This window comes from Vanessa atalanta, chromosome 12 (assembly GCF_905147765.1).
Source record: "Vanessa atalanta chromosome 12, ilVanAtal1.2, whole genome shotgun sequence".
In the NCBI taxonomy this organism is placed as follows: domain Eukaryota; kingdom Metazoa; phylum Arthropoda; class Insecta; order Lepidoptera; family Nymphalidae; genus Vanessa; species Vanessa atalanta.
Genome location: NC_061882.1, coordinates 68733 through 89778, shown reverse-complemented (window position 1 = coordinate 89778; position 21046 = coordinate 68733). Strand labels below are relative to the sequence as shown.

General features: G+C 35.5%; 2 protein-coding genes across 8 annotated transcripts in view; one reads left to right on the top strand and one right to left on the bottom strand.

Moving 5' to 3' along the window:
- LOC125067640 (A disintegrin and metalloproteinase with thrombospondin motifs 7-like) overlaps nucleotides 1-15307 on the top strand; it is a 66545-nt gene extending 51238 nt beyond the window's left edge. The window contains exons 9-20 of one of the 2 annotated variants that reach the window (XM_047676340.1): nucleotides 3320-3466; nucleotides 5016-5089; nucleotides 5171-5337; nucleotides 5582-5769; nucleotides 5975-6105; nucleotides 6200-6322; nucleotides 6400-6548; nucleotides 12719-12834; nucleotides 12910-13024; nucleotides 13098-13269; nucleotides 13628-13761; nucleotides 13850-15307. In XM_047676340.1, coding sequence (XP_047532296.1) covers nucleotides 3320-3466; nucleotides 5016-5089; nucleotides 5171-5337; nucleotides 5582-5769; nucleotides 5975-6105; nucleotides 6200-6322; nucleotides 6400-6548; nucleotides 12719-12834; nucleotides 12910-13024; nucleotides 13098-13269; nucleotides 13628-13761; nucleotides 13850-13984 — 1651 coding nt within the window. In that variant the 3' untranslated portion in view covers nucleotides 13985-15307. Of the gene's footprint in view, nucleotides 1-3319; nucleotides 3467-5015; nucleotides 5090-5170; nucleotides 5338-5581; nucleotides 5770-5974; nucleotides 6106-6199; nucleotides 6323-6399; nucleotides 6549-12718; nucleotides 12835-12909; nucleotides 13025-13097; nucleotides 13270-13627; nucleotides 13775-13849 lie in introns of both variants that reach the window. The other variant, XM_047676341.1, reaches the window with a different exon arrangement.
- Nucleotides 15308-17075: 1768 nt separating this feature from the next.
- On the bottom strand, nucleotides 17076-20629 carry LOC125067857 (G kinase-anchoring protein 1-like). Of its 6 annotated transcripts, none has more exons than XM_047676695.1 (7): nucleotides 20196-20347; nucleotides 19823-19994; nucleotides 19611-19730; nucleotides 18982-19168; nucleotides 18408-18704; nucleotides 18087-18235; nucleotides 17076-17820 (listed from the first exon to the last, which is right to left on the bottom strand). In XM_047676695.1, the coding sequence occupies exons 2-7, from the start codon at nucleotides 19979-19981 to the stop codon at nucleotides 17785-17787; spliced, it is 948 nt and encodes a 315-aa protein (XP_047532651.1). In that variant the 5' UTR covers nucleotides 19982-19994; nucleotides 20196-20347; the 3' UTR covers nucleotides 17076-17784. The 6 variants fall into 6 exon arrangements, with proteins under 6 accessions (XP_047532651.1, XP_047532652.1, XP_047532647.1 ...); XM_047676696.1 differs by having other exon boundaries at nucleotides 17078-17820; nucleotides 18096-18235; XM_047676691.1 differs by lacking the exons at nucleotides 17076-17820; nucleotides 20196-20347 and adding exons at nucleotides 17867-18000; nucleotides 20608-20629.
- Between the last annotated feature and the right edge of the window lie 417 nt (nucleotides 20630-21046).

Below are 21046 nucleotides of genomic sequence, written 5' to 3'. Positions count from 1 at the left end.
AATGTCACTGAAAAAGTCCATTTTTAAAACTATGATATAAACTTAAATGTAACAAAATTTACATTATATCGAAAATACTTTTGCTTGTAACGAAAAGGAGCAAAAGGAAATAGCTCGAAGTAATCACACAAACTGATGAAGGTAACGCGACTGCAGTGTAGTCCAAGAGCTATAAGCGCATTAGTTAAACCTTAACTCCCCAGAACTTGCGCCATGTTTTAACGGAGCATAAATCTTTTATTATCTGCTTTAACATTTAAGGGGGGGCCGAGATAAAATCTCAGTTTAGTAATAGCGCTCGATAGCACGCGTCTATGTATTACATCAGATTGCTCAACATAACTTCGTGACCATTAATAATCTCAAATGCTGTATGAGTTTGTATAGTATGTGTATAGAATAGCACAAATTACAAATATTTTAATGAAAAAATGTCTCATTAGCATTTTAAAACAAAACTGCCGACGCTGCGAGCTTTAACCATGGGAGGGAGCGGATATTGTCTACATTACAAGAGTGAGGTCACAATTACGTCGCGGGTTCGTTACTCGTAAAACGCATCATTAAAATATTACAACAGAAGCGCAATCCACGACAATCTCGATTACCTCTTACTTTTATTTAATTCAAAGACTGAACGTAACACACACTTGAAAACGTAAGAAGTTTTAGTTGATATTTACAAAACAGCAACACATGCAACGTTTCATTCGTGTGAGAAACCTCGCAAATAATGTTATATTAATAATATTGTCGGCGGCGCGCGGCGGTTGCCGAGCGCTTCGCTAGTGGAGGCTGAGTCATGTTTCCAGACTGAGAAAACCGCAAGGACGTTGCTTTCCACGAAAGAATCTTGTGAAAACTCGGTACGAGTAGTGTGTGTGATGTATCTTTCATTGATTGCTGTGGATGTTGTGTGACATGTTGTATGACAACTAATTAATATTCTTATAATATTATTACGAACTGTATAATAAATTCCCTTTATGCTTTCTGTGCATTTTAGAACACAATGGTTTGTTTACGTTAAAAATATCTGAATATTTAATAAAGGCAAGTAAATTGCCTTTACAAATATGTATGTCATCAACCTTGTCAAACTTTAATTCAATATGTCAGATATTAAGAAGTACATACTACAACGTGATGTAAGTTGAGCGGGATGTATGCCACGAGCGGGAGCCGACTCGAGTCGTTAGCGCAGACGCCACCGGTTGCAACGACCATCGCGCCGGTAGTCGAAATCATATGTAGTACGAAACATTAATAATTCTTCAGCGGCGGTTCAGTAAAGTCAGGCGACAATTGTATTATAAAACTAAAACGTGTTAAATAAAAAATTACATTACATAAGATACGCAAAACGGCCTTACGTTTATTTGTGTACACCCGGGAGTTGTTACTTGTTACAGTTTGCATTAGAGGCTCACAATCTTCAACAAACATGTTATGTAAGCGCAAACACGGCTCAGCCAATGACCTTCTTTCACTCGTAGACATATGAACGCATCATTCGTCGGGTACAATGCACTCGGTGCATTGACGCCGCTCCACTATCGGCCCACACATGTTCATTATATTTTTTTCAATTTCTTATCGTAATGAAGAATAATGAATGACTTTATAACAAGTGAAATAATCTTAATTAGCTGACTTTTTATGTACCATGTCCTTAGGGTTACTCTCTATAAAATAACTATTTAAATTTGATAAATGAAATATGTAACATGTACTAAACATGGGATGTGAGCAGAGTTCGTCTGACATCAAAAATATGATAGAACACTGCGTTTACCTTAATTGGTAACTCAGAAATAGATGCTTTCAGGTGTACTTCAAATCCTGAAATCTGCTGAAACAATATCACGCTGCACGCGTTGCAAATGACTACAACGTGTCACCAGCCGCCGAAGCTGCGTTATTTGCCCTATGCCTGTTACACTGGCTCATTTTTTATAATTACGTTGAAGAAAAAATTATAAAGACAATGTATATACCTAATATTTTTTTCACATCGGCATAAACATCGGGGAACCAAAACAAATAAAAATAAAGCCCAATTGTCTGACCTTCTTCTCTTTTAAGTTGGCTAAAACATACGATCAAGATTGCGTAATAAAAACTTATCATCATATTTCCTTTCATATTGCAATCAATAATCAGTTCGTTATAGTGTTGTGAACTTTTGAGTCAACGGTAATAAAATCAGTCTTAATCATCGTTTTGATTCATTGACTGGCTTATTATAGCAGAGGCCACTGGACCTCTACTCTAGTTATCGGATTACAGACGAGAGCACGAAGCTGACTTGAGACAATAAATACTGACGCACAGTTTAAACGTGACAGGTAACGTGTTCAAAGGAGAAACATTGACCTTTAGACGACCTTCCTACGCTCGATTTAGACTTCTTAATAGTCCGTAAGAAGTAGAATCAACATTCATTTATGTTTTATTTAAAACTATTACGATTATTAAAGGTAGTTAGTTTAGATACGTCCAAATAATATATGTACTTAAAGTTTACAATTGTCACTATATATATGTGATAGAAATGTCTTAAATCTCTACCTCCGGTATGGGTGTTATCAGTGAGATAAGACCCGCAACAACACTTGCTCTACTTTCCTGTCTCGTGTAAACTGAAAATGTGACTTCCTTAACAAAATGGCAAAACAAATAAAGATAATCGCTCGCATACAAACATGCTACATTTCTTAAGATGACGCTAAATAGGGTTCTTAAGGTAGTGAAGAAGAAATTATTAAATTTGATAATAATTAAAATATATGTAGAAATATACTTAAATATTCTGATTTTTAATCATATAAACACATTATTGTTTTGTTATATTAAAATTAAAAGTCGTAATTTTTAGTCTGTATATCGCGTGACCATGACACGAGCCTCCATGGTGTGACGTCATATAGGCAAAAGCTGTCATTTCAATATCATCTGACATTTTAAAAAACAACTTTTCTGTAGTAATGCTAGTATTTGTAAACTACACTCCAACGATAGCAATTATCATTCATAATTCTCCTAAAAACACCAAATATTATAGCTGTTAACGTTAGATGAGTGCCGATCGTACATACAAAATTGTTGTTTTTACCAATATTAACGTCATCAAAATGACTGACAGCGTTTTTGCGGAAATAAAAAAGGTTTAAAATTTAATTTAATTTTATGGCAAGAAAACTAAAAAAGAAATAATTTTTGTAGCTTTTTCTTAGGAAAATCTATATTTTGAAGTACTTTTTCAAACAAAGTAGAATACCCTATTGAAATAGTTTTATAGTGCATTATTTTTTTACAGTTTCGGCTTGTACCACGATACAGAAAAAATCGGCTGTCACCGACGTGAAGGTTCGACATTACATATCATGACGCCAATCTTTGAAGCGGACACCGTGCAAGTCGCCTGGTCGCGGTGCAGCAAGAGGGATGTTACTAACTTTTTAGAGTAAGTCAATATAAATACCACACATCAACTGCCAAACCGCAGTTTTTGAATCGATGCTCGATTATCATGTAGGTAGCTGGTAGACCAAAAAACAGAACCTTATCTGAAGTAGTCTAGCGTGGTCTATCACAAAGTTTAAATAACGCTACTCTTAATGCGACTTGCGTTCACGTTTTCATATCATGTAAACTCATTTTTAAAGATAAATTTCCTACACATAGCTACCTATCTGTTTAAACACATTTATTAATATTGTTGGTATAAAACGTTTTATGTAATGCTAATTATATAAGTTTAACAATGTCGTTATTTTATATATCAAAATGAATATCTGTATTATTATTTTTCTTATTTTTATTAATGTTAGTACAATATACAGGACAGGTTTCTTCAAGTAGTCGTGAAGAAATATAAGGCAACCAACCATTTTTGATATAAAATGTAATTTGAAGAAATTATCCAAAATTGTTAGTGTGTCACAATCAGCTTCTATACAGATATTTTCAATGAATTTCGGTTGGAACGTGTTCGTCGGAATGATCTGATGCGATCGAGTCGGCCCAATTACGTACTCGAAAATTACATATTATCATTTTGTTCTTTTGCTGAACACCGCTAAGGGAATTGACAGGACAATGTAGACAAAGAGACAATCTTTATTAAACGAACAACGTTTAAGGTAACGAAATTGTTACACTGTATATCCGTGTAGTGTACATTCGCGTTTTCACATTATGCAACTGTTTCTCATCATTTAACGCGTATAATTCGGGTCACAGCGGAAAAATTGCAATGTATTTATACGAGAGGTCCTTTTTTGTATATTACACTCAATAAGTATTAAACAATGCACATACTTAAGGGTACATAATTAATGGTATTTATATAATTACATTTGTATGCAGAATGCGTATAATATATCTCACTTATTCATCATGATGTGTCCAAGAATATAATATAATATAAGAATAATAGTTCTTAGAACTACTACTGAATTTAGGGAATTGAAATTTAGCAGTTGGTATTGTTAGGGTTAAATCCCGAAATTCAGTCATCAATTTATTTTGATACACCGTTATTAGTATCCAATGCGGTCATCTTTATATAATGGCTTCGCGGGTTCGGTTTATGAAGAACTAATCCAGCAGTAGTTGCGGTTTACTTGATGTTCTAATCTCATTCGCCATTGCGGCTACTTCTCAAAGAAAAATAATGGAGTTGCATAGATACATCGCGAGGTTTATTTGAAATAAAGCAACCGATAAGGCTTTTCACATTTTAATTAATTAAAACGCGATAAAATTGAAAGTAGCCCTGCAGACCTGTAGATTAGTGCCGCAATTATACTACGACACCGGATGTTGTCCAACTAGTTTGAGCTAAAGTTATTCAGACGCCTAAGCGAAGCTGTCCCGCGACATACACACTCGTATGTTTTGTTGTTGATACACATACAGGCACATCTATAATAAATGTACTTAAAATGTTTATTGAGTTATGTAGTATATCCATATCAGAATAAAATTATAACTTTTTGTCGTTTATTTAGCGCCGGCCTCGGCGAATGTCTAAGTGACAGACCGTCACAAGAAGAACCTTACGTGTATCCTGAAGTACCTGCGGGTAAGAAATGAGTGTTGATTTTCTGCAAAAACGCTTCTAAGTAACGAGATATAATTAACTTAAATATATAATTAATGTTAGGAGTGACATTCGACGCGGCATCCCAATGTCACCTACAGTTCGGAGAGGAAGCGGTGGTGTGCGCGAAGCCGACGGAGCTCTGCGAACATCTGTGGTGTCTCGTCAACAACACGTGCAAGACGATGCTGCGGCCCGCCGCGCCCGGAACTACTTGCGGGGAGAACATGGTATTTTAGACGCCACTCTTATTCTTTTATTTCTGAGCGCAGTATCGTTTATCCTTTTTATGCCCTTATTTAACCAAGCTATTGATTTTCTAGGATGATATTTATTAAATCTAATATGACGATCTATAAAAACAAAAATCCTCGCGAAGTCGAGTCAATGCCGTTACTAATGATATAATTGTGTGGCAATCGCGACATCTGTAAAACTTACTGTGCTGTCAACTAAGCCGATGTTGTCACACAGTGGTGTCAGAATCAGACGTGCGTGGCCCGCACCCCCTCGCCCGTACCGCGCGACGGGGGCTGGGGCGAGTGGAGCGAGTGGAGCGAATGTTCCCGCACGTGCGGCGCGGGCGTCTCCACGCAGTCGCGCGAGTGTAACAACCCAGAGCCGCTCAACAACGGAAACTACTGCATCGGCGACAGGAGTCGGTGAGTTCAGCCGTATTAGCTCTGTTCCGACAAACGGAATTTATTAAGGTAAAGAAGGAAAATCGAAATCTCACAGTTCGTTCTAATATCCAAGGTAATAAAAAATAATTGATAATCTTTTCAAATTATATCATATTAACAACTATTTTTTACATGTATTTTTGGTATGTTGTAACTTGAGGCTTACGTTCTGATTTTATTTTAGGTACAAAGTATGTAACACAGAACCGTGCCCTATCAATGAGCCCACTTTTAGAGAAGTTCAATGCGCTAAGTTTAACAATATGACTTACCACAATGAAACTATCTCGGAATGGGTGCCCTACATCGATCAAGGTAAATGTGCAAGAAACAATAACAACCATATTTATTTAAGACCAATACTTCTATTCGTTTTTTAGGTGATTCACATATTTATGTTGACTTGCAGATAAACCTTGTGATCTTCAATGTGTTCCCCGGGACGGTAAGGACATTGAAGTGATTGGAGTCTTTGTGGCAGACGGAACTCCTTGCCGACAGAACCTAGGTGCAAGAGATATGTGTATAGCCGGTTAGTATTCAAAAATTTTGGACTTAATTAAAAAAAATAAATGGATTCCTCATATATTTATAACACTTTGTCATTAGGGGTTTGTTATAAAGTCGGCTGCGACTGGATCGTAAATTCCGACGTTGAAGAAGATGAGTGTGGTGTTTGTGGGGGTAATGGGTCCGCTTGTAAAACGGTGCAAGGGATCTACAATAAGGACACCACTCGACAATCTGGATTTAGTGAGGTAACATTATTTTTTTATAATTGTTTAATTTTTAATTTTCATATATTTAGTTTATGTTATATATCAATAGATGTCGTGGTTCATTTTATTCATATTTCTGAATCACGCTATCCTTTGTCAAAGGAAATTATATAAGACTCGGAATACAAGTTAATAAACTGTCTTTGTCTTGGGAACGAGTGGTGTTTTATTCATGGTCCTTCGAGCCGGATGAAGTATCAAGGTAAAAATGGCAGTTAAGTGAATGTGATAGTGCAATAGAAAAAAAACTGTAAGTACTTATATAATAACAATAAAGTAGTGAATAATCAAGCAAGCACAGTGAGTTGGGACTTAGAAAAATTTGGCTTATCATCATCAATATTGTGACTAGTCCGAGGAATCCACGTCAAATTTCGTCTAAGTATTCAAACACTTAGAAAAATTTGGGAATATTGGACTTAGAAAAAAAAACGTGAAAATTTAACTTAGAATAATTTGCTGATTTTAGACTTAGAAAAAATTGGAAAACTTTTATCTTAGCAAATTTTACCTATTAGTTGAAACATAGATATTTTCTTGAAAAAAAAATGGATGCCTGGATAAGATTACAAGATGACGTTATTAAAAAGATAGAAAGAAGCTACATAAACTTTAAGAAATCTCCAAAGGAGAGGATTACAATGAGCTACATAGAAACTAGGCTTGAATCTTTGGAAAAACAATGGTTTTCATTTGAAGAAACACATCGTAAATTAATAGTTGAGTGTAAGAAGGAAGAGTATGTGAAATCGGAGTACAATACAAGTGATATGTATAGTAAGGCTGAAGATTTGTATACAGATTACAAAACAGCAATGAAGGATCATCTATACTACCATACCGATAAAGCCACTTCCGATTGTGTGAAAGCTGAAGGTAACCAGAACTGCGTAAAGTTACCTAGAATCTCTATACCTACATTCTCTGGTCATTACTCTCAGTGGACTACATTTCGAGATCTGTTTCTCTCTCTTGTACACAAGAATAACTCATTGGATGACGTACAGAAGCTTCATTATTTGAAGAGTTATCTAACAGGCGAAGCTGAGCAACTGTTGCGACATCTACCGATTACCAGTGAAAACTATTTAACTTGTTGGAATACTTTAGAACATAGATTTAATAATAAGAAATTTATAACTGATTGTATTTTTAAAAGATTCTTTAGTCAAAAAAATGTAACAACCGAATCATCTAACTGTTTAAAAGAGCTTTTTGATACCACAAACGAATGTCTTAATGGTTTAAAAAATGAAGGTGTTAACATAGAAAGTTGGGATCTCATTGTAATTTATATATTATGTTCTAAATTAGATAACGAATCCCGCAAGCAGTGGGAAGCTAAAGTTTGTAGTTTAAATAATGAATTGCCAACACTAGAACAGTTTTTAGAATTTATAGAGCATAGATTCAGGTCGCTGGAATTTTTATGTAGTAAATTTACAAAAAGTACTGTCACTAAGTCTCATCACGTTGTCAATAATGTCAGTGCGAATAAATTTTCGTCATGTAGCTATTGTTCTGATACTAGTCATAAGCTCGGGACTTGTAAAGAATTTGCTAACGAAAATTTGCCATCACGTCGTAACTTCGTCCAAAAGTCAGGATTGTGTTTCAATTGCTTAGGAGCAAATCATTCAGTGACATCGTGTCGTTTGCCCACACGGTGTAGAATTTGTAAACGAAAACATCATTCCTTGCTACATGAATCATCAAATGATAACATTAATACTAATATGTTAGTCAACGAAACACCAAAAGACGAGACCAAAATCAACAACATTACAACTTGTTTTTCTAACACTAACTGTCAAGTTATATTAGCAACAGCTTTAGTGAACGCTGTATCTAGCAAAGGGTCGCACTTAACATTAAGGTCTTTATTAGACCAGGGATCGCAGGCATCGTTTATTACGGAGTCTGCAGCTCAATTGCTTGGGCTTAAGAAAATACAATGTAATAGTGTTATCACTGGAGTGGGGGGTGAGGGAAATTCCTCACTTAATTCCAAATACGTAGTATTTGTAAAGCTTCAATCGCTCCACGATCCTACTTTTACCATAAAAGTTAAAGCACTCGTGCTAAGTAAACTAACTTCATTTCTCCCTGTAAGAAAACTTAAGGTCCAACTGTGGCCAAATTTACCAGTTTTGAAGTTAGCGGATCCAATGTTTAATGTACCAAATAAAATCGATCTATTACTTGGCGCTGAAGTCTACTGTCAGATTATTACTGAAGGATTCATGAGAGGCCCGCCTGGAACGCCAATTGCACAAAACACCAGACTGGGTTGGATTTTATCGGGTAAAGCTAGTTGTGATAGCGAAACCAATACTTCCTTTAATAGTACTATCACAAGTTTGCATACCAATATAACTAACGAAGAATTTAATCTTAAACAATTTTGGGAGCTTGAATCTGAAAATTTCACGCTGGAGAAACAATTTACTCCGGAGGAAAAACGGTGTGAAGAGATATTTAAAGAAACGACCAAACGCGATGATTTTGGCAGGTATATTGTCAAATTACCTTTTAAGGATGCTGATCCAAGCTGTAAATATGGAAATTCACGTGATATTGCATTGAGAAGATTTCTAATGTTAGAAAAAAGATTTAATAAATCACCGGATTTGAAATCTCAATACTCTAATGTTATTTCAGAATATTTAAAACTCGGTCATATGCAAGAAATACCTATAGAGGAAATTAAAAATCCAACAGCGGTTTACTTACCTTATCATGAAGTAGTCCGAGAAGATAAAACGACTACTAAATTTCGAATAGTATTTAACGCTTCTAGTCGTGACAATAATGGTGTTTCTCTTAACAGCAATCTTCTTGTAGGTCCTACCTTACAATCTGATTTAAGGCACATCCTTATGAGGTGGAGACTTCATCCCATTTGCTTAACAGCTGACATAGTCAAGATGTACAGACAAATAAAAGTGACAGAAGAAGATGCAGACTATCAACGTTTGCTGTGGAGAGAAGACAATACAAAGGAAATACAACATTTGCGTTTAGTCCGAGTCACGTTTGGAACTGCGTCAGCACCCTACTTGGCAGTGAGAACACTACATCAAGTAGCCTATGATGATGGAAACCAATTCCAATTAGCAGCTTCAAGGGTATTTCAAGATTTTTATATGGACGATTTACTTACCGGATGTCAAACTGTAGCCGAAGGAAAACAAATATTCCTAGAAATGAATGAACTGTTACGAAAAGGAGGTTTTGAATTACAAAAATGGTCGAGCAATGATGATGAACTACTTAATGAAATAAGCAAAGGAAACAAAGCAATAACAAGCAATATCGAATTAAAAAATGATGAAGTAGTAAAAATTTTAGGACTTACCTGGAATAGACGAACCGATAATTTTGAGTATTCTATACAGCTGCCACCTATAAGTAAACCTGTAACAAAAAGGAAAATTATTTCAGATATTGGGAAATTGTTTGACCCTATGGGATGGCTATCACCAGCAATAATTAAAGCAAAAATAATTATTCAAAAGCTATGGTTAAGCGGGATAGAATGGGATGACGAATTGCCATCTAAGCTTTTAAATAATTGGATTAATTATCGAGAAGAACTCATTGAACTTACAAATGTTCGTCTTCCACGATGGATTAATGTCAGTGAGAAAAACAATACTTCAGAACTACATGGATTCTGCGATGCGTCCAATGAAGCATATGCTGCTGTTGTTTATATGCGTGTTGTAGACGATGTTGGAAATGTAAATGTCCATCTGGTGACTGCAAAAACAAGAGTAGCACCTATTAAACAAATTTCAATTCCAAGGCTTGAATTGTGTGGAGCTGTTCTGTTGGCTAAATTGTTACAGGAAGTCTCAGCAGTATTAAAAGTACCAAAATCTTGTATACACGCATGGACAGACTCTACCGTTGTGTTAGCCTGGCTAAGCAATCATCCAAGCCATTGGAAAACTTTTGTAGCCAATCGAGTTTCTGAAATCCTTAACATCTTAAATAGAGATCAATGGTCACACGTATCATCTGGTGACAACCCAGCAGATTGTGCGTCACGTGGAATTAATCCATCTGAAGTAGCAGAGTTTCAGCTATGGAAAACAGGTCCAGCATGGTTGAAAAATCGATCAGTAAAATTTGATAGAACATGTCCATTACATACTAACTTAGAAGAGAAAGCAAATAGAGTTTACTGTGTAACAGAACAAAGTCAATTAGAATTGTGGACTAAATTTTCTTCTCTGCGCAAATTAGTTAGAGTTTTAGCATACTGCAGAAGATTTATTAAGAAGCTAAGAATATTGAATAACCAATTTCCAGTATGGCTAACTAGTACTGAATTGAATGAAGCTCTGAGTATTTGCATTAAGCAATGTCAAGCAGTGAATTTTCAGCGGGAATTAAAGGATATTAAAGAAAGAAATAAAGTATTCAAGAAAAGTAAACTTACCTCTTTGAATCCGTTTCTAGATGGAGCAGGTATCTTAAGAGTTGGTGGTCGACTGGAGCAAGCTGAAATAAAATCGGACACAAAACATCCAATAATACTTCCTTCAAAATCTCACCTTACCAGTCTAATCCTGGCAGAAACTCATATGAATACTTTACACGGCGGACCACAATTAATGTTAAATTATCTACGAAGTAAATACTGGGTTCTTGATGCAAAAAACCGCGTGAAAATGGTTGTTCGTAAATGTGTGGTCTGCGCACGATACGCTGCACTGACAAGAAATCAACTGATGGGGCAGTTGCCACCAGTTCGAGTAACGCCAATCCGAGCATTTTATCGCAGTGGAGTAGAATACGCAGGTCCCATACAGATCAGAAATTCTAAAGGTAGAGGTTTGAGGGCCTACAAAGGCTACATATGTTTATTTGTGTGTATGGCAACAAGAGCCATACATTTGGAAGCTGTGAGTGATCTCACTTCACAAAGTTTTCTTGCTGCGTTCAAACGTTTTGTTGCTAGGCGTGGTCATTGTGCTGACTTATTTAGCGACAACGGAACAAATTTTGTTGGTGCCGCGCGTGAACTCAGAACCTTATTTGCTCAAGAGAAGTCAACTTTAACGAAAGAAATTGCTGAGTGTTTGGCAAACAACGGCACAACTTGGCACTTTATTCCACCATATTCCCCACACTTCGGTGGACTTTGGGAGGCCGGAATAAAATCCACTAAGCATCATCTTCGACGGGTAATAGGTAATGCCACACTAACCTTCGAGGAACTTACAACTTTGCTCTACCAAATCGAAGCTTGCTTAAATTCCAGGCCTTTATCACAAATAAGCTCAAATTCACAAGATCCCACACCTCTAACACCAGCACATTTTTTGATAGGTGAACCGATAACACTTGTCCCAGAAAAAAATTATGAGTCATCATCTATTTCATCTTTAAAACGATGGCAATTAACACAAAAAATGCTACAACATTTTTGGCGTAGGTGGTCAAGGGAATATCTTACTCAATTCCTACATCGATACAAGTGGGCAAACAAAACTCCTGAACCTGAGATAGGCAATTTAGTTTTAATAAAAGAGGATGATCTGCCACCAGCTAAATGGCTTTTAGGTAGAATTATAGAAAAACATCCTGGCTTAGACGATATTACGAGGGTGGTTACACTAAGATGTAAAGGTGTCTTGCTTAAGAGACCAATAACAAAAATTTGTGTTTTGCCTATTACTCAGTAAGGTCATTTATTTGTTATAATTAGTTTTGTTTTGGTTTAGTATTTTAATATTACAATAACGTTTGGCTTGCAAAATATTTTTTTAGGTTTTTGTTTTGTACCACCTTGAACAAATATTCTTAAAATAAAAACTTATACAGTCCATTTCTTCGAAAAAAAAAGTTTGGTCAAGGTGGACGGGAACAATGGACATTTTGTCCATGGTGGGCGGAATGTTTAATTTTTAATTTTCATATATTTAGTTTATGTTATATATCAATAGATGTCGTGGTTCATTTTATTCATATTTCTGAATCACGCTATCCTTTGTCAAAGGAAATTATATAAGACTCGGAATACAAGTTAATAAACTGTCTTTGTCTTGGGAACGAGTGGTGTTTTATTCAATAATTTTGGATATATTTAAATATTTCGTTTGTGTATACGTGTGTTACTTTTAACGAATATGTTTTAGGTCGCTGTTATTCCAGCTGGTTCAAGAAACGTGAAAATTCAAGAAAAAGTTAGTCCTGGAAATTACATTTCTATCGGCAGCGCGAAATCTAGAAAAATCTATTTGAGTGGTGCACGGTGAGAGAAATGTTCGACGGGAACATCTGTTTCGAGTCAAAAGCTTCAAATTATTAATTCTCAATTCTTGTTTAGAAATGCGACTCTGACGGAATACTTCGTAGCCGGAGCGCAAGCGGTCTACGAGAGAGACCGCGACTGGGAAAAGGTCCGCATCAGCGGGCCTCTCGCCGAAGACATCAAAGTTTACGTCAGTATCCGACGCCTTCGCCTCGATCGATAGTTTTCAGTGCGTGCAATAAAGTAACTCATTCCGGTAACAGCAACGCATTTTCCGCGGCAAGCACCGCAACCCGGGCGTGACGTACCAGTACACCGTGGACCAGCCCAAGCAGCGGCGCGTGTCGTACCGCCTGTCGCCGTGGTCGCCGTGCTCCGTCAGCTGCGGCGTGGGCCGCTCGCTGCGCCGCTACACGTGCGTGGACGAGCTGCAGCGTGAGTGGCTTGTCGAAGTACAAATCTATCCGATATTAGAAAGTGACTATTCATAAGTCTGATGAAAGTAGAAAATAATTAAGATAAATATATAACAATAACATCATCCTCATCCTCCTGCCCTTATCGCAATTTTACTCGGGGTCGGCGCAGCACGTCTTCTTCTTCCATACCTCTCTCTCGGACGTCATCTCACAAGTAACATTCTTTCTAACAATATCGTCTTTCACACAATCCATCCATCGTTTCGTTGGTCGTCCCCTACCTCTATATCCATCCACATCCATTATCGAAACCTTTTTTTTCCTTCCCTTTAATTAAATTAAATATATAACAATAACGTTATTAACATTTACAGGCCAAGTGGAGCTCTCGCAGTGCTACCACATCGAACAGCCTCGACACGAAGCGCTCATGCAGCAGTGCAGACAGCCAGCCTGCACCCATTGGTGGGTCGGAGCTTGGCAGCCGTGCAAGCCCTGCCACATGCCGGTGAGCTTCACAAGTATTTTTTCCATACTATATGTATTGGAGTCGAGTATGAAGAAGTTTTAAATGATGTGTATCGTTCTGTTCACAGGGCGAAGAAGCGACTAAAGTTCGTAGTGTACATTGCGTGAACAAAATCTCCAATAACGTCGTCAATGATTCCGAGTGTGACATGGCGACGAAACCTTTGAGCGCGATCAAATGCGTCGATGTGCCAGCCTGCTGAACAAATGAAGTTTTACGAACGAACGGAATCAATGAGATGAAATGATATCTCGAGGACAAATAACTACAAAAAAGGGTAACGATACTCGACAAGTCTGATGTTTCGACCCTGAACAGACAATCGTATCGCTAGAGCTACGCACCGCTAGGTGACGCGGGCTCGACGCTAAGAAAGTAAATGATCGATTCGATTGTTTTCTAGGTGGTGACAGTTTGTGCAAAAATCAAGTGCAACAGACTAAAAAAATGTTTTGAATGTAGTGATGTGAAAGTTTGGGTGACTATGGAAGGCAATTGATTTGTATTGTTTTGTGCGACATTAAAGGTAGCCCATCGAATAGGCATATTCACTAACGTAAGTACTCGAATAGGAACACTTTGTGGAGACGTACGAATCTCACTGGATCGAGTGGGTCAGTACATTAAACAGCGCTCTGCAATTACCACTTACTGCCATATTATTTAAGTAAAGTATAGTTTAACATAGTCTTCGCTTAGTTTTAACAACTATCTAATAATTTAACAAATCTGTAACAGTATTAAAGTGGTGTATGTATTTTCTTATAAAAACCAACGTGAAAATGTTTAGTAGATATGTACTATGAAATTTGGACCAAAAATATATTAGAAATCAAATTCACGTTGCCATAATCGCGGTTACTGCCAATATGACACTTGTGTAATAAGTTATTTTAAGATTTTACTAATAAATATAAATTCATATTTTATATAAATGAATCACTTAAATGTCACACAAATTCGTAAGTAAAGTTCTAAATACACTAGACTACTACTATCAACTAGTCATTAAAGTAACCGAAACACTTACCAGACAATATAACTATTTATTTTACCTGTGCTACCCAGTCCGACGTTGATAACCTGCTGTTTTACGTTTATTTTATACTCTGTGCTGTGGTCTAAATTTAAATTTATGTGTATCAGAATTATGAATTTGTGAAATGCTTGCTGTTATTGGAACAAATGCCGATATTTATTATTAACGGAGTTGTTTGCCTTATTATCTTTCAAGTGATCATGCATAATGTATTTGTATTTTTATTTATCGAATACCTAACTATACACTTAGGTCTAATTTTGTAAATGAGTCAACTGATGTTTCGGTTCTAAGAATCATCAGGAGACAATTCATCTATCAATTGATACACAATTTTAATTTCCAATTCCTTATTGAACTAACCCTAGTTGCGTACATATTTACACTGCAATTATTATTAATATTGTAAAAATATCACACTGGCGTATTAAACATAATTACAATTGTGTATTTAATTAGAGATGGCAATAAAATTGTGCATTGTTATACTTTGTTTCATTAAATCTATAAATGTCCGCCCATATAACCTCATACGTAAGACATTCAACTCGCTACTTTTTTAAAAAGTAACATATTTTTTTAACAATGTAAATCCATAAGCCGCGTCTTCACAGTTCACGCTCACAATGAAGCTATATAACAACTTTGGCGCTGTCAACGCGTTGGTGTTAAGTTTCTATAATTAAGGTTGCATAAATCAATGTAAATAACACAGCAGCCGCATTGAAATAGGATAACATAACATAATTCTACGTTTATTTTAATTAATCAATAATTAATAATGTATTAAATAATAGTTTCATTGTTATCATAACCAAAAAATTTTGAGCTATTTAAGGATACGAGGGCCCAGTAAAGGAGACAGGCATACAAAGGAATGTGGCCAAACTCTGAGATGTTGTGATGACAACTCTATATAAATAAATAAAATGAAGCGTATCTTTGATTTCACAGTTATTTCATCCAAATTATAGTGCGTTGGGGAAAAATCGTAGCGACCGAATTTCCGGCTGATTCGAGCTCGTTTTTATAGAATTTGTTCTCCAGGCAACAACAAAAAATACAAGATAATAAAACAGCTTCTATTGACTGGAGAACACCGTATACTGTCCGGGCCATTACCGATCTTGCCCCAACACACCCTAACCAAGATTGTCTTTTTGTTCGGGGTAATCTTCTGATATGTGTTGTGACTTGTGGTACTAAGCCGCAATAACTCAACAAATGAATGTCCCGCTGCTACTGCCGGGCGAAGGCCTCTTTTTCTAGTTTAGAAGGTATAGTGCTTATAGAGTTAATGTCGTCGTTTAATGTGGCTGAGCACTTACGCGATAACTTTCAATCACGAAAAAAAACATTGCGACATCATTTCTGAAATGCAAGCAAATAAAAATCAGGTAGCGTAAACTTAGGATAGTCTCTGCGTTGAACTCCATTTTTTTTTAATCACAACTGCTGCTTCCTAAAGCTCATTATGAAATTTCTTGTCGGTTCTTCTCGATTGAATCTACATTTCAAACCAGTGGTAGTTTTCATTAAATTTAATCTTTTAAAATGTCGATTTAAAACTGCTTGCAAGAGTGTACTTACCAGAAAGTATGCTTATATTTTTTGCGTCTAATTGCCACCAGGACCTCTCAGTCCGTGTTATTCAAACCCGTCGCTAACCAACAGCACGCTGCCTAGATCTTTTTTAAAGTATAAAATACAATTCGACAAGCTTCAGTATAACAATCAACCATAAATCTTAATTAGCTTTAATGTCTTGTATAACTATACTAAATATTGATGAAAGACATAACAAAAGCACAAGACCACACCTCATCAAAAGGCGAATTATTTAAAGCAAACGCTCTCGCGCAGCGGCCGCTCCCGCCGACGCACTCGCCGGACCGCACGGCGCCATCGCGGCGCCATCGCGGCGCCATCGCGGCGCCATCGCGGCGCCATCGCGGCGCCATCACGCCATAATAACCTTAAGCCGCTGAGTCACCCTCGAAGACTAGACTTATACGGAAGAGTGCTCACGCACACGTGCACTTCTCCTGCCCTCTTATAATTCGACGTGACACACCTTTGGTGAGTTTAAGCACAGGACAGGAGACCGCACAATAATTATGATACAGAATTTAAATTATAATATAAATAATATTGATAAACGTTAACGTTAACAACAAACGTTAGGTATTGGGTAAATACCTAACGTTCGTTGAGTAGACCGGCGGACTAGACGTGTCAACGACGTCACGAAGAGAATGAATTAAAGTCAAAGCGCACACATTAAACAAAAACATTATACAATCATAGCTTTTAATTGTAATTTATTTATAACTAAAAACATTGTGACATCTATAATTATCAATATAAAGTAATATAAAAAAATACAAGTTACAAAATCACAGAGCAAGTACAGAGATCTATAGAAAGTCGGAATCACAACTTGAATGCTTACAGTACAGTACAGTACAGTACAGCACGGTACACATTGAGGAATGTCACAGTTGTGTCGAATTTTACACAAATTACAAACTAATGGCTTACAGACGACAAGTATTGTTATGTTCGAGCCGCCAAGAGCGGCTCTTACGAAATACATCTACCACATCGAAAAGATCTTTTACGAAGGTTCTCCTACTCGTCTACGGATGGCGGAAGTGCTCGATACGCGACAGGGAAACTTTGGACTGTATTTGAGGACTCGACATTTAAGAAGTAATAAAATTCTAATAATAGTCAACAAATTAAATTTATATAAATAGAAATAACGAAAAAAGTATCGCAATATCTCCCACTGAAGCGGCCCCCCTTTGTAGCATATTTTGTTCTTACGATGATTATACGAAAAACACATACTTAATCAATGTAAAATTGACCATTTAAATAAGTATAGACACTTAGAGAGCTAACGAATGTATAGTACCATATAACGTCTAGGCTTCGAATGGACCGAACAGCTTTAACGGCTATTTGTCCTTGTCCCCATTCGCCCCTCTTTTCTTCTGAAAATTGAAAAAGCTCTATTTACAAAAAAATCAAAGGCCCACACATATTATAATGTTTATTACTTCAAATAAAACAAGAGTTCCGAGTATCTACAATGTTTCTGAACTAATCTCTTTTGACAAAATTGCTTCTGATGACACATCAAACCGAATATTTTTCTTTTTCGTAGGATATTTCTGAAATATCACTGAATTAAATATACTTTCATCATAACAAGAACATTATTTATTTTATAAGAAAGAAAATTTAATGTTCCACTAACCCATCTCACCTTATCTTTAGCCCGTGGATCTGCATTCTTAGACCGTTCCTTCTCCAAATCAGTATGGAGAGAAGCAAGTTCTGATGTTAATTCCGACTGGACAGCTCGTAGTCTCTCTACCTCGACCAAAATTTCTGCCTTATCTTTCACTATCGAAAAAAAAAAAAACATGATAAATCTATAAACAGATATATTCTTTTAAAACACTAGCATTATTTACAACTTATATTGTTGCATTTATTTATTTTGTTTTGTTTCTAAATAGAAAATGATTATGGATCTCTATTTTATAGTGGGTACATAATGTAGCGGTAAACTTACTCTCACCCTGGCCGAGTATATTACATAGCTTTTTATTTCGCGATTTGACTGTTAGGAGCTCTGCTTTCAAACTCTTTACCTCCTGGGTTAAAGTCAATATTTCTTTATCTTTCCTCTCCAATGCTTCGGCAAACTGTATTCGTGTGATGACCTCGTCAGGCACAGTCTGATGCCGGACCCTTGCTATGATTTTGTCTTTTAACAGTTCATTCTTTGTATCATCTTCGACTCTATCGAAAAACTTAGTATCTTTATCGATGAGTTTCTGATCTTCCAGTGGACTCTTAGTAGTGACGACTAAAAATTATTCAATTTTAATAAAATGGATCATAAAATACAGATAATATGATAATTTTGAAGCAACATTGAAAATGAGCAAAAATAACAGAATTGGAAGCAAAAGCAAATTTTTACAACTGTTTTTCTAGGCTTTTCCCCAGAACACATAATGTAGTCAAAGAGCAACAATCCAGAATAATATGTTGCATGTTGGTTATTGTAATGAAAATCAATTGCAGTCTTCTACTGAGTAAAATCTTTTTCTAATAAGGTATGGCATTCATAATGAACTCACAGTTTGGTTCATCAGCATTAGTCACCATCTCGTTAAACTGTTCTAGACTCATAACATTTTTCTTTTTCTGTTTCCTATTGCCTGGTCGAGATTGATCTTCCGACTTTTTTTCTAAGTCAGCTTCTTTCTTGAACTGCTTGTATACATCTTTTTTCTCTTCATAATCGAGCTTAGATAGTAGAATTGCCTGAAAATTACAAGAAACACATTTTAAGTAAGTCTGTATTTAGTTATGCTTTTTGAGATATTATTGTAATGTTTTTTTACAGACAACTTTCTAGTTATATGTTAAGTTCAAAACTTAAAATGAAAATGTTGCAAATATTTAAGTTTTTTTTTTTTTTTTGTTTAATTGTAAATGTAAATATAATCTTAAGATATGAAAGTATTTAGTAGCGACTTAATCATAGATATGCAACAATTGACTAAGCTAAAACTAAATAAAAACAAAGACTACTGGCTGCAAACTGAGTTTCAAAAAGTGTCTAATATAATAGGCGACTGCAGTGTATTCTTCTCAATTTGTTCAAACAGGATTCAAGTTAGTTATCAAAACGTAGTAGATGTCAAGAGTTAATATCGGCACATTATTAAAAAGATCTTCTTTTTAATAATTTAATTCAGTTCACCTCTTGCAGTTGTGTTTCGAAGTTGCCATCAACAATCTCTTCATCCTTTTGCTTCCACATCTCCCATTGTTCAGTTGTGGCTTCGACAGGCTTATTCTTACGCTTCTTGCTTGTTACCGTCTTTAAAAATATATTAGCGTTAAAAATATTGATTTTTAAGGATATTCAAATAAGGAGAACTAAGAACACCTAGAACCTCTTCTCAATATTACCTGGTTTTTGATATTCATACTCTTAGGTTTCTTGGGAGTCTCTAATTTTTTAACTGAATTCGTTTTAGTCTTCTTGGACTTTTGATTATCAATAGTGGGATGATCGTCATCTTCTATTTTGAGACCGGCAAAGCGGGATTGTACGACAAGGGCAGCCATTTTTCGACAAAAACTGAATAAGTAAAATACAATAATTAAGTATATAGAACAAAATATGAACCATTTACACAAAAATAAACAATGTATACACTGTTTTTGCTTTCATAACAATAATTTTGAAGAAACATTTCACATTAATATTATTGTATCGCGCAACAATCTGCATATCTTTCTTACTTAAAGCACAGCACGTATTCAATATATTTATTTGTACCTGTTAATTTTAAGATTGTCGATTAAAAATTATTTTTATTTTCAATTTATTATTATTACTTTATGTAAATAACAAATTGTAAATTGTAAGAATGAGATAGCTTTTGCCAATGAAGCGAGACAGCAATATTTCATAAGTTCGACAGCGCTGCCAATGTAGATTTTTAACTTTTTGGTGTAGAAGGTCTAATTTTCTTGTTTTACCCACCTTCCCTTCTATTACTACTTAATAAATTATTTTTTATTTAAAATTATTTATTAAGTATTTTTTTTTTTTATATATTTATATATTCGTAAGTATTTGTGATATTGTTTCTACTGTTGGTTGTCCTAATGAAAATAAAATAAAATATATTTCTTTTATACTGTTCGCTCCATATGTATTATTTCCTGCCAAGTGCAAATTTACCTACCGATACTCTCGATTTCACAACTGATGTTCGATAAAAATAATTAAATAATTCTATATTCCTTGAAGAAATGTTTCTATGATTTACTATCTATAACTAGCGTTAATTATATATAATTCAAGCATAACTAACTCCTTGGGCGATTGTCGTCCCCACTCCCAACACAAATGATAAGCTTGAAACTAAAAGGAAGGGTAAATAGGAATATAAGTAATTCCTTAATTATTAAAAAAAACCCATAGAGAAATAAAAAAGAATCATTAAAATGTACAGCGTATTAAAAATAAGTTTAAGCAAAGATTACTCAAATTTTAAATGTTATTAAATTGAACTAAAAAGTCGTGTACTCAATTATAAACTGAATTAAAAGTTTTAACAGTCTAAGGAGACATATTTTATTTGTTATATTAGAATACAAATAGATTGTTTGTTATATTGGAAT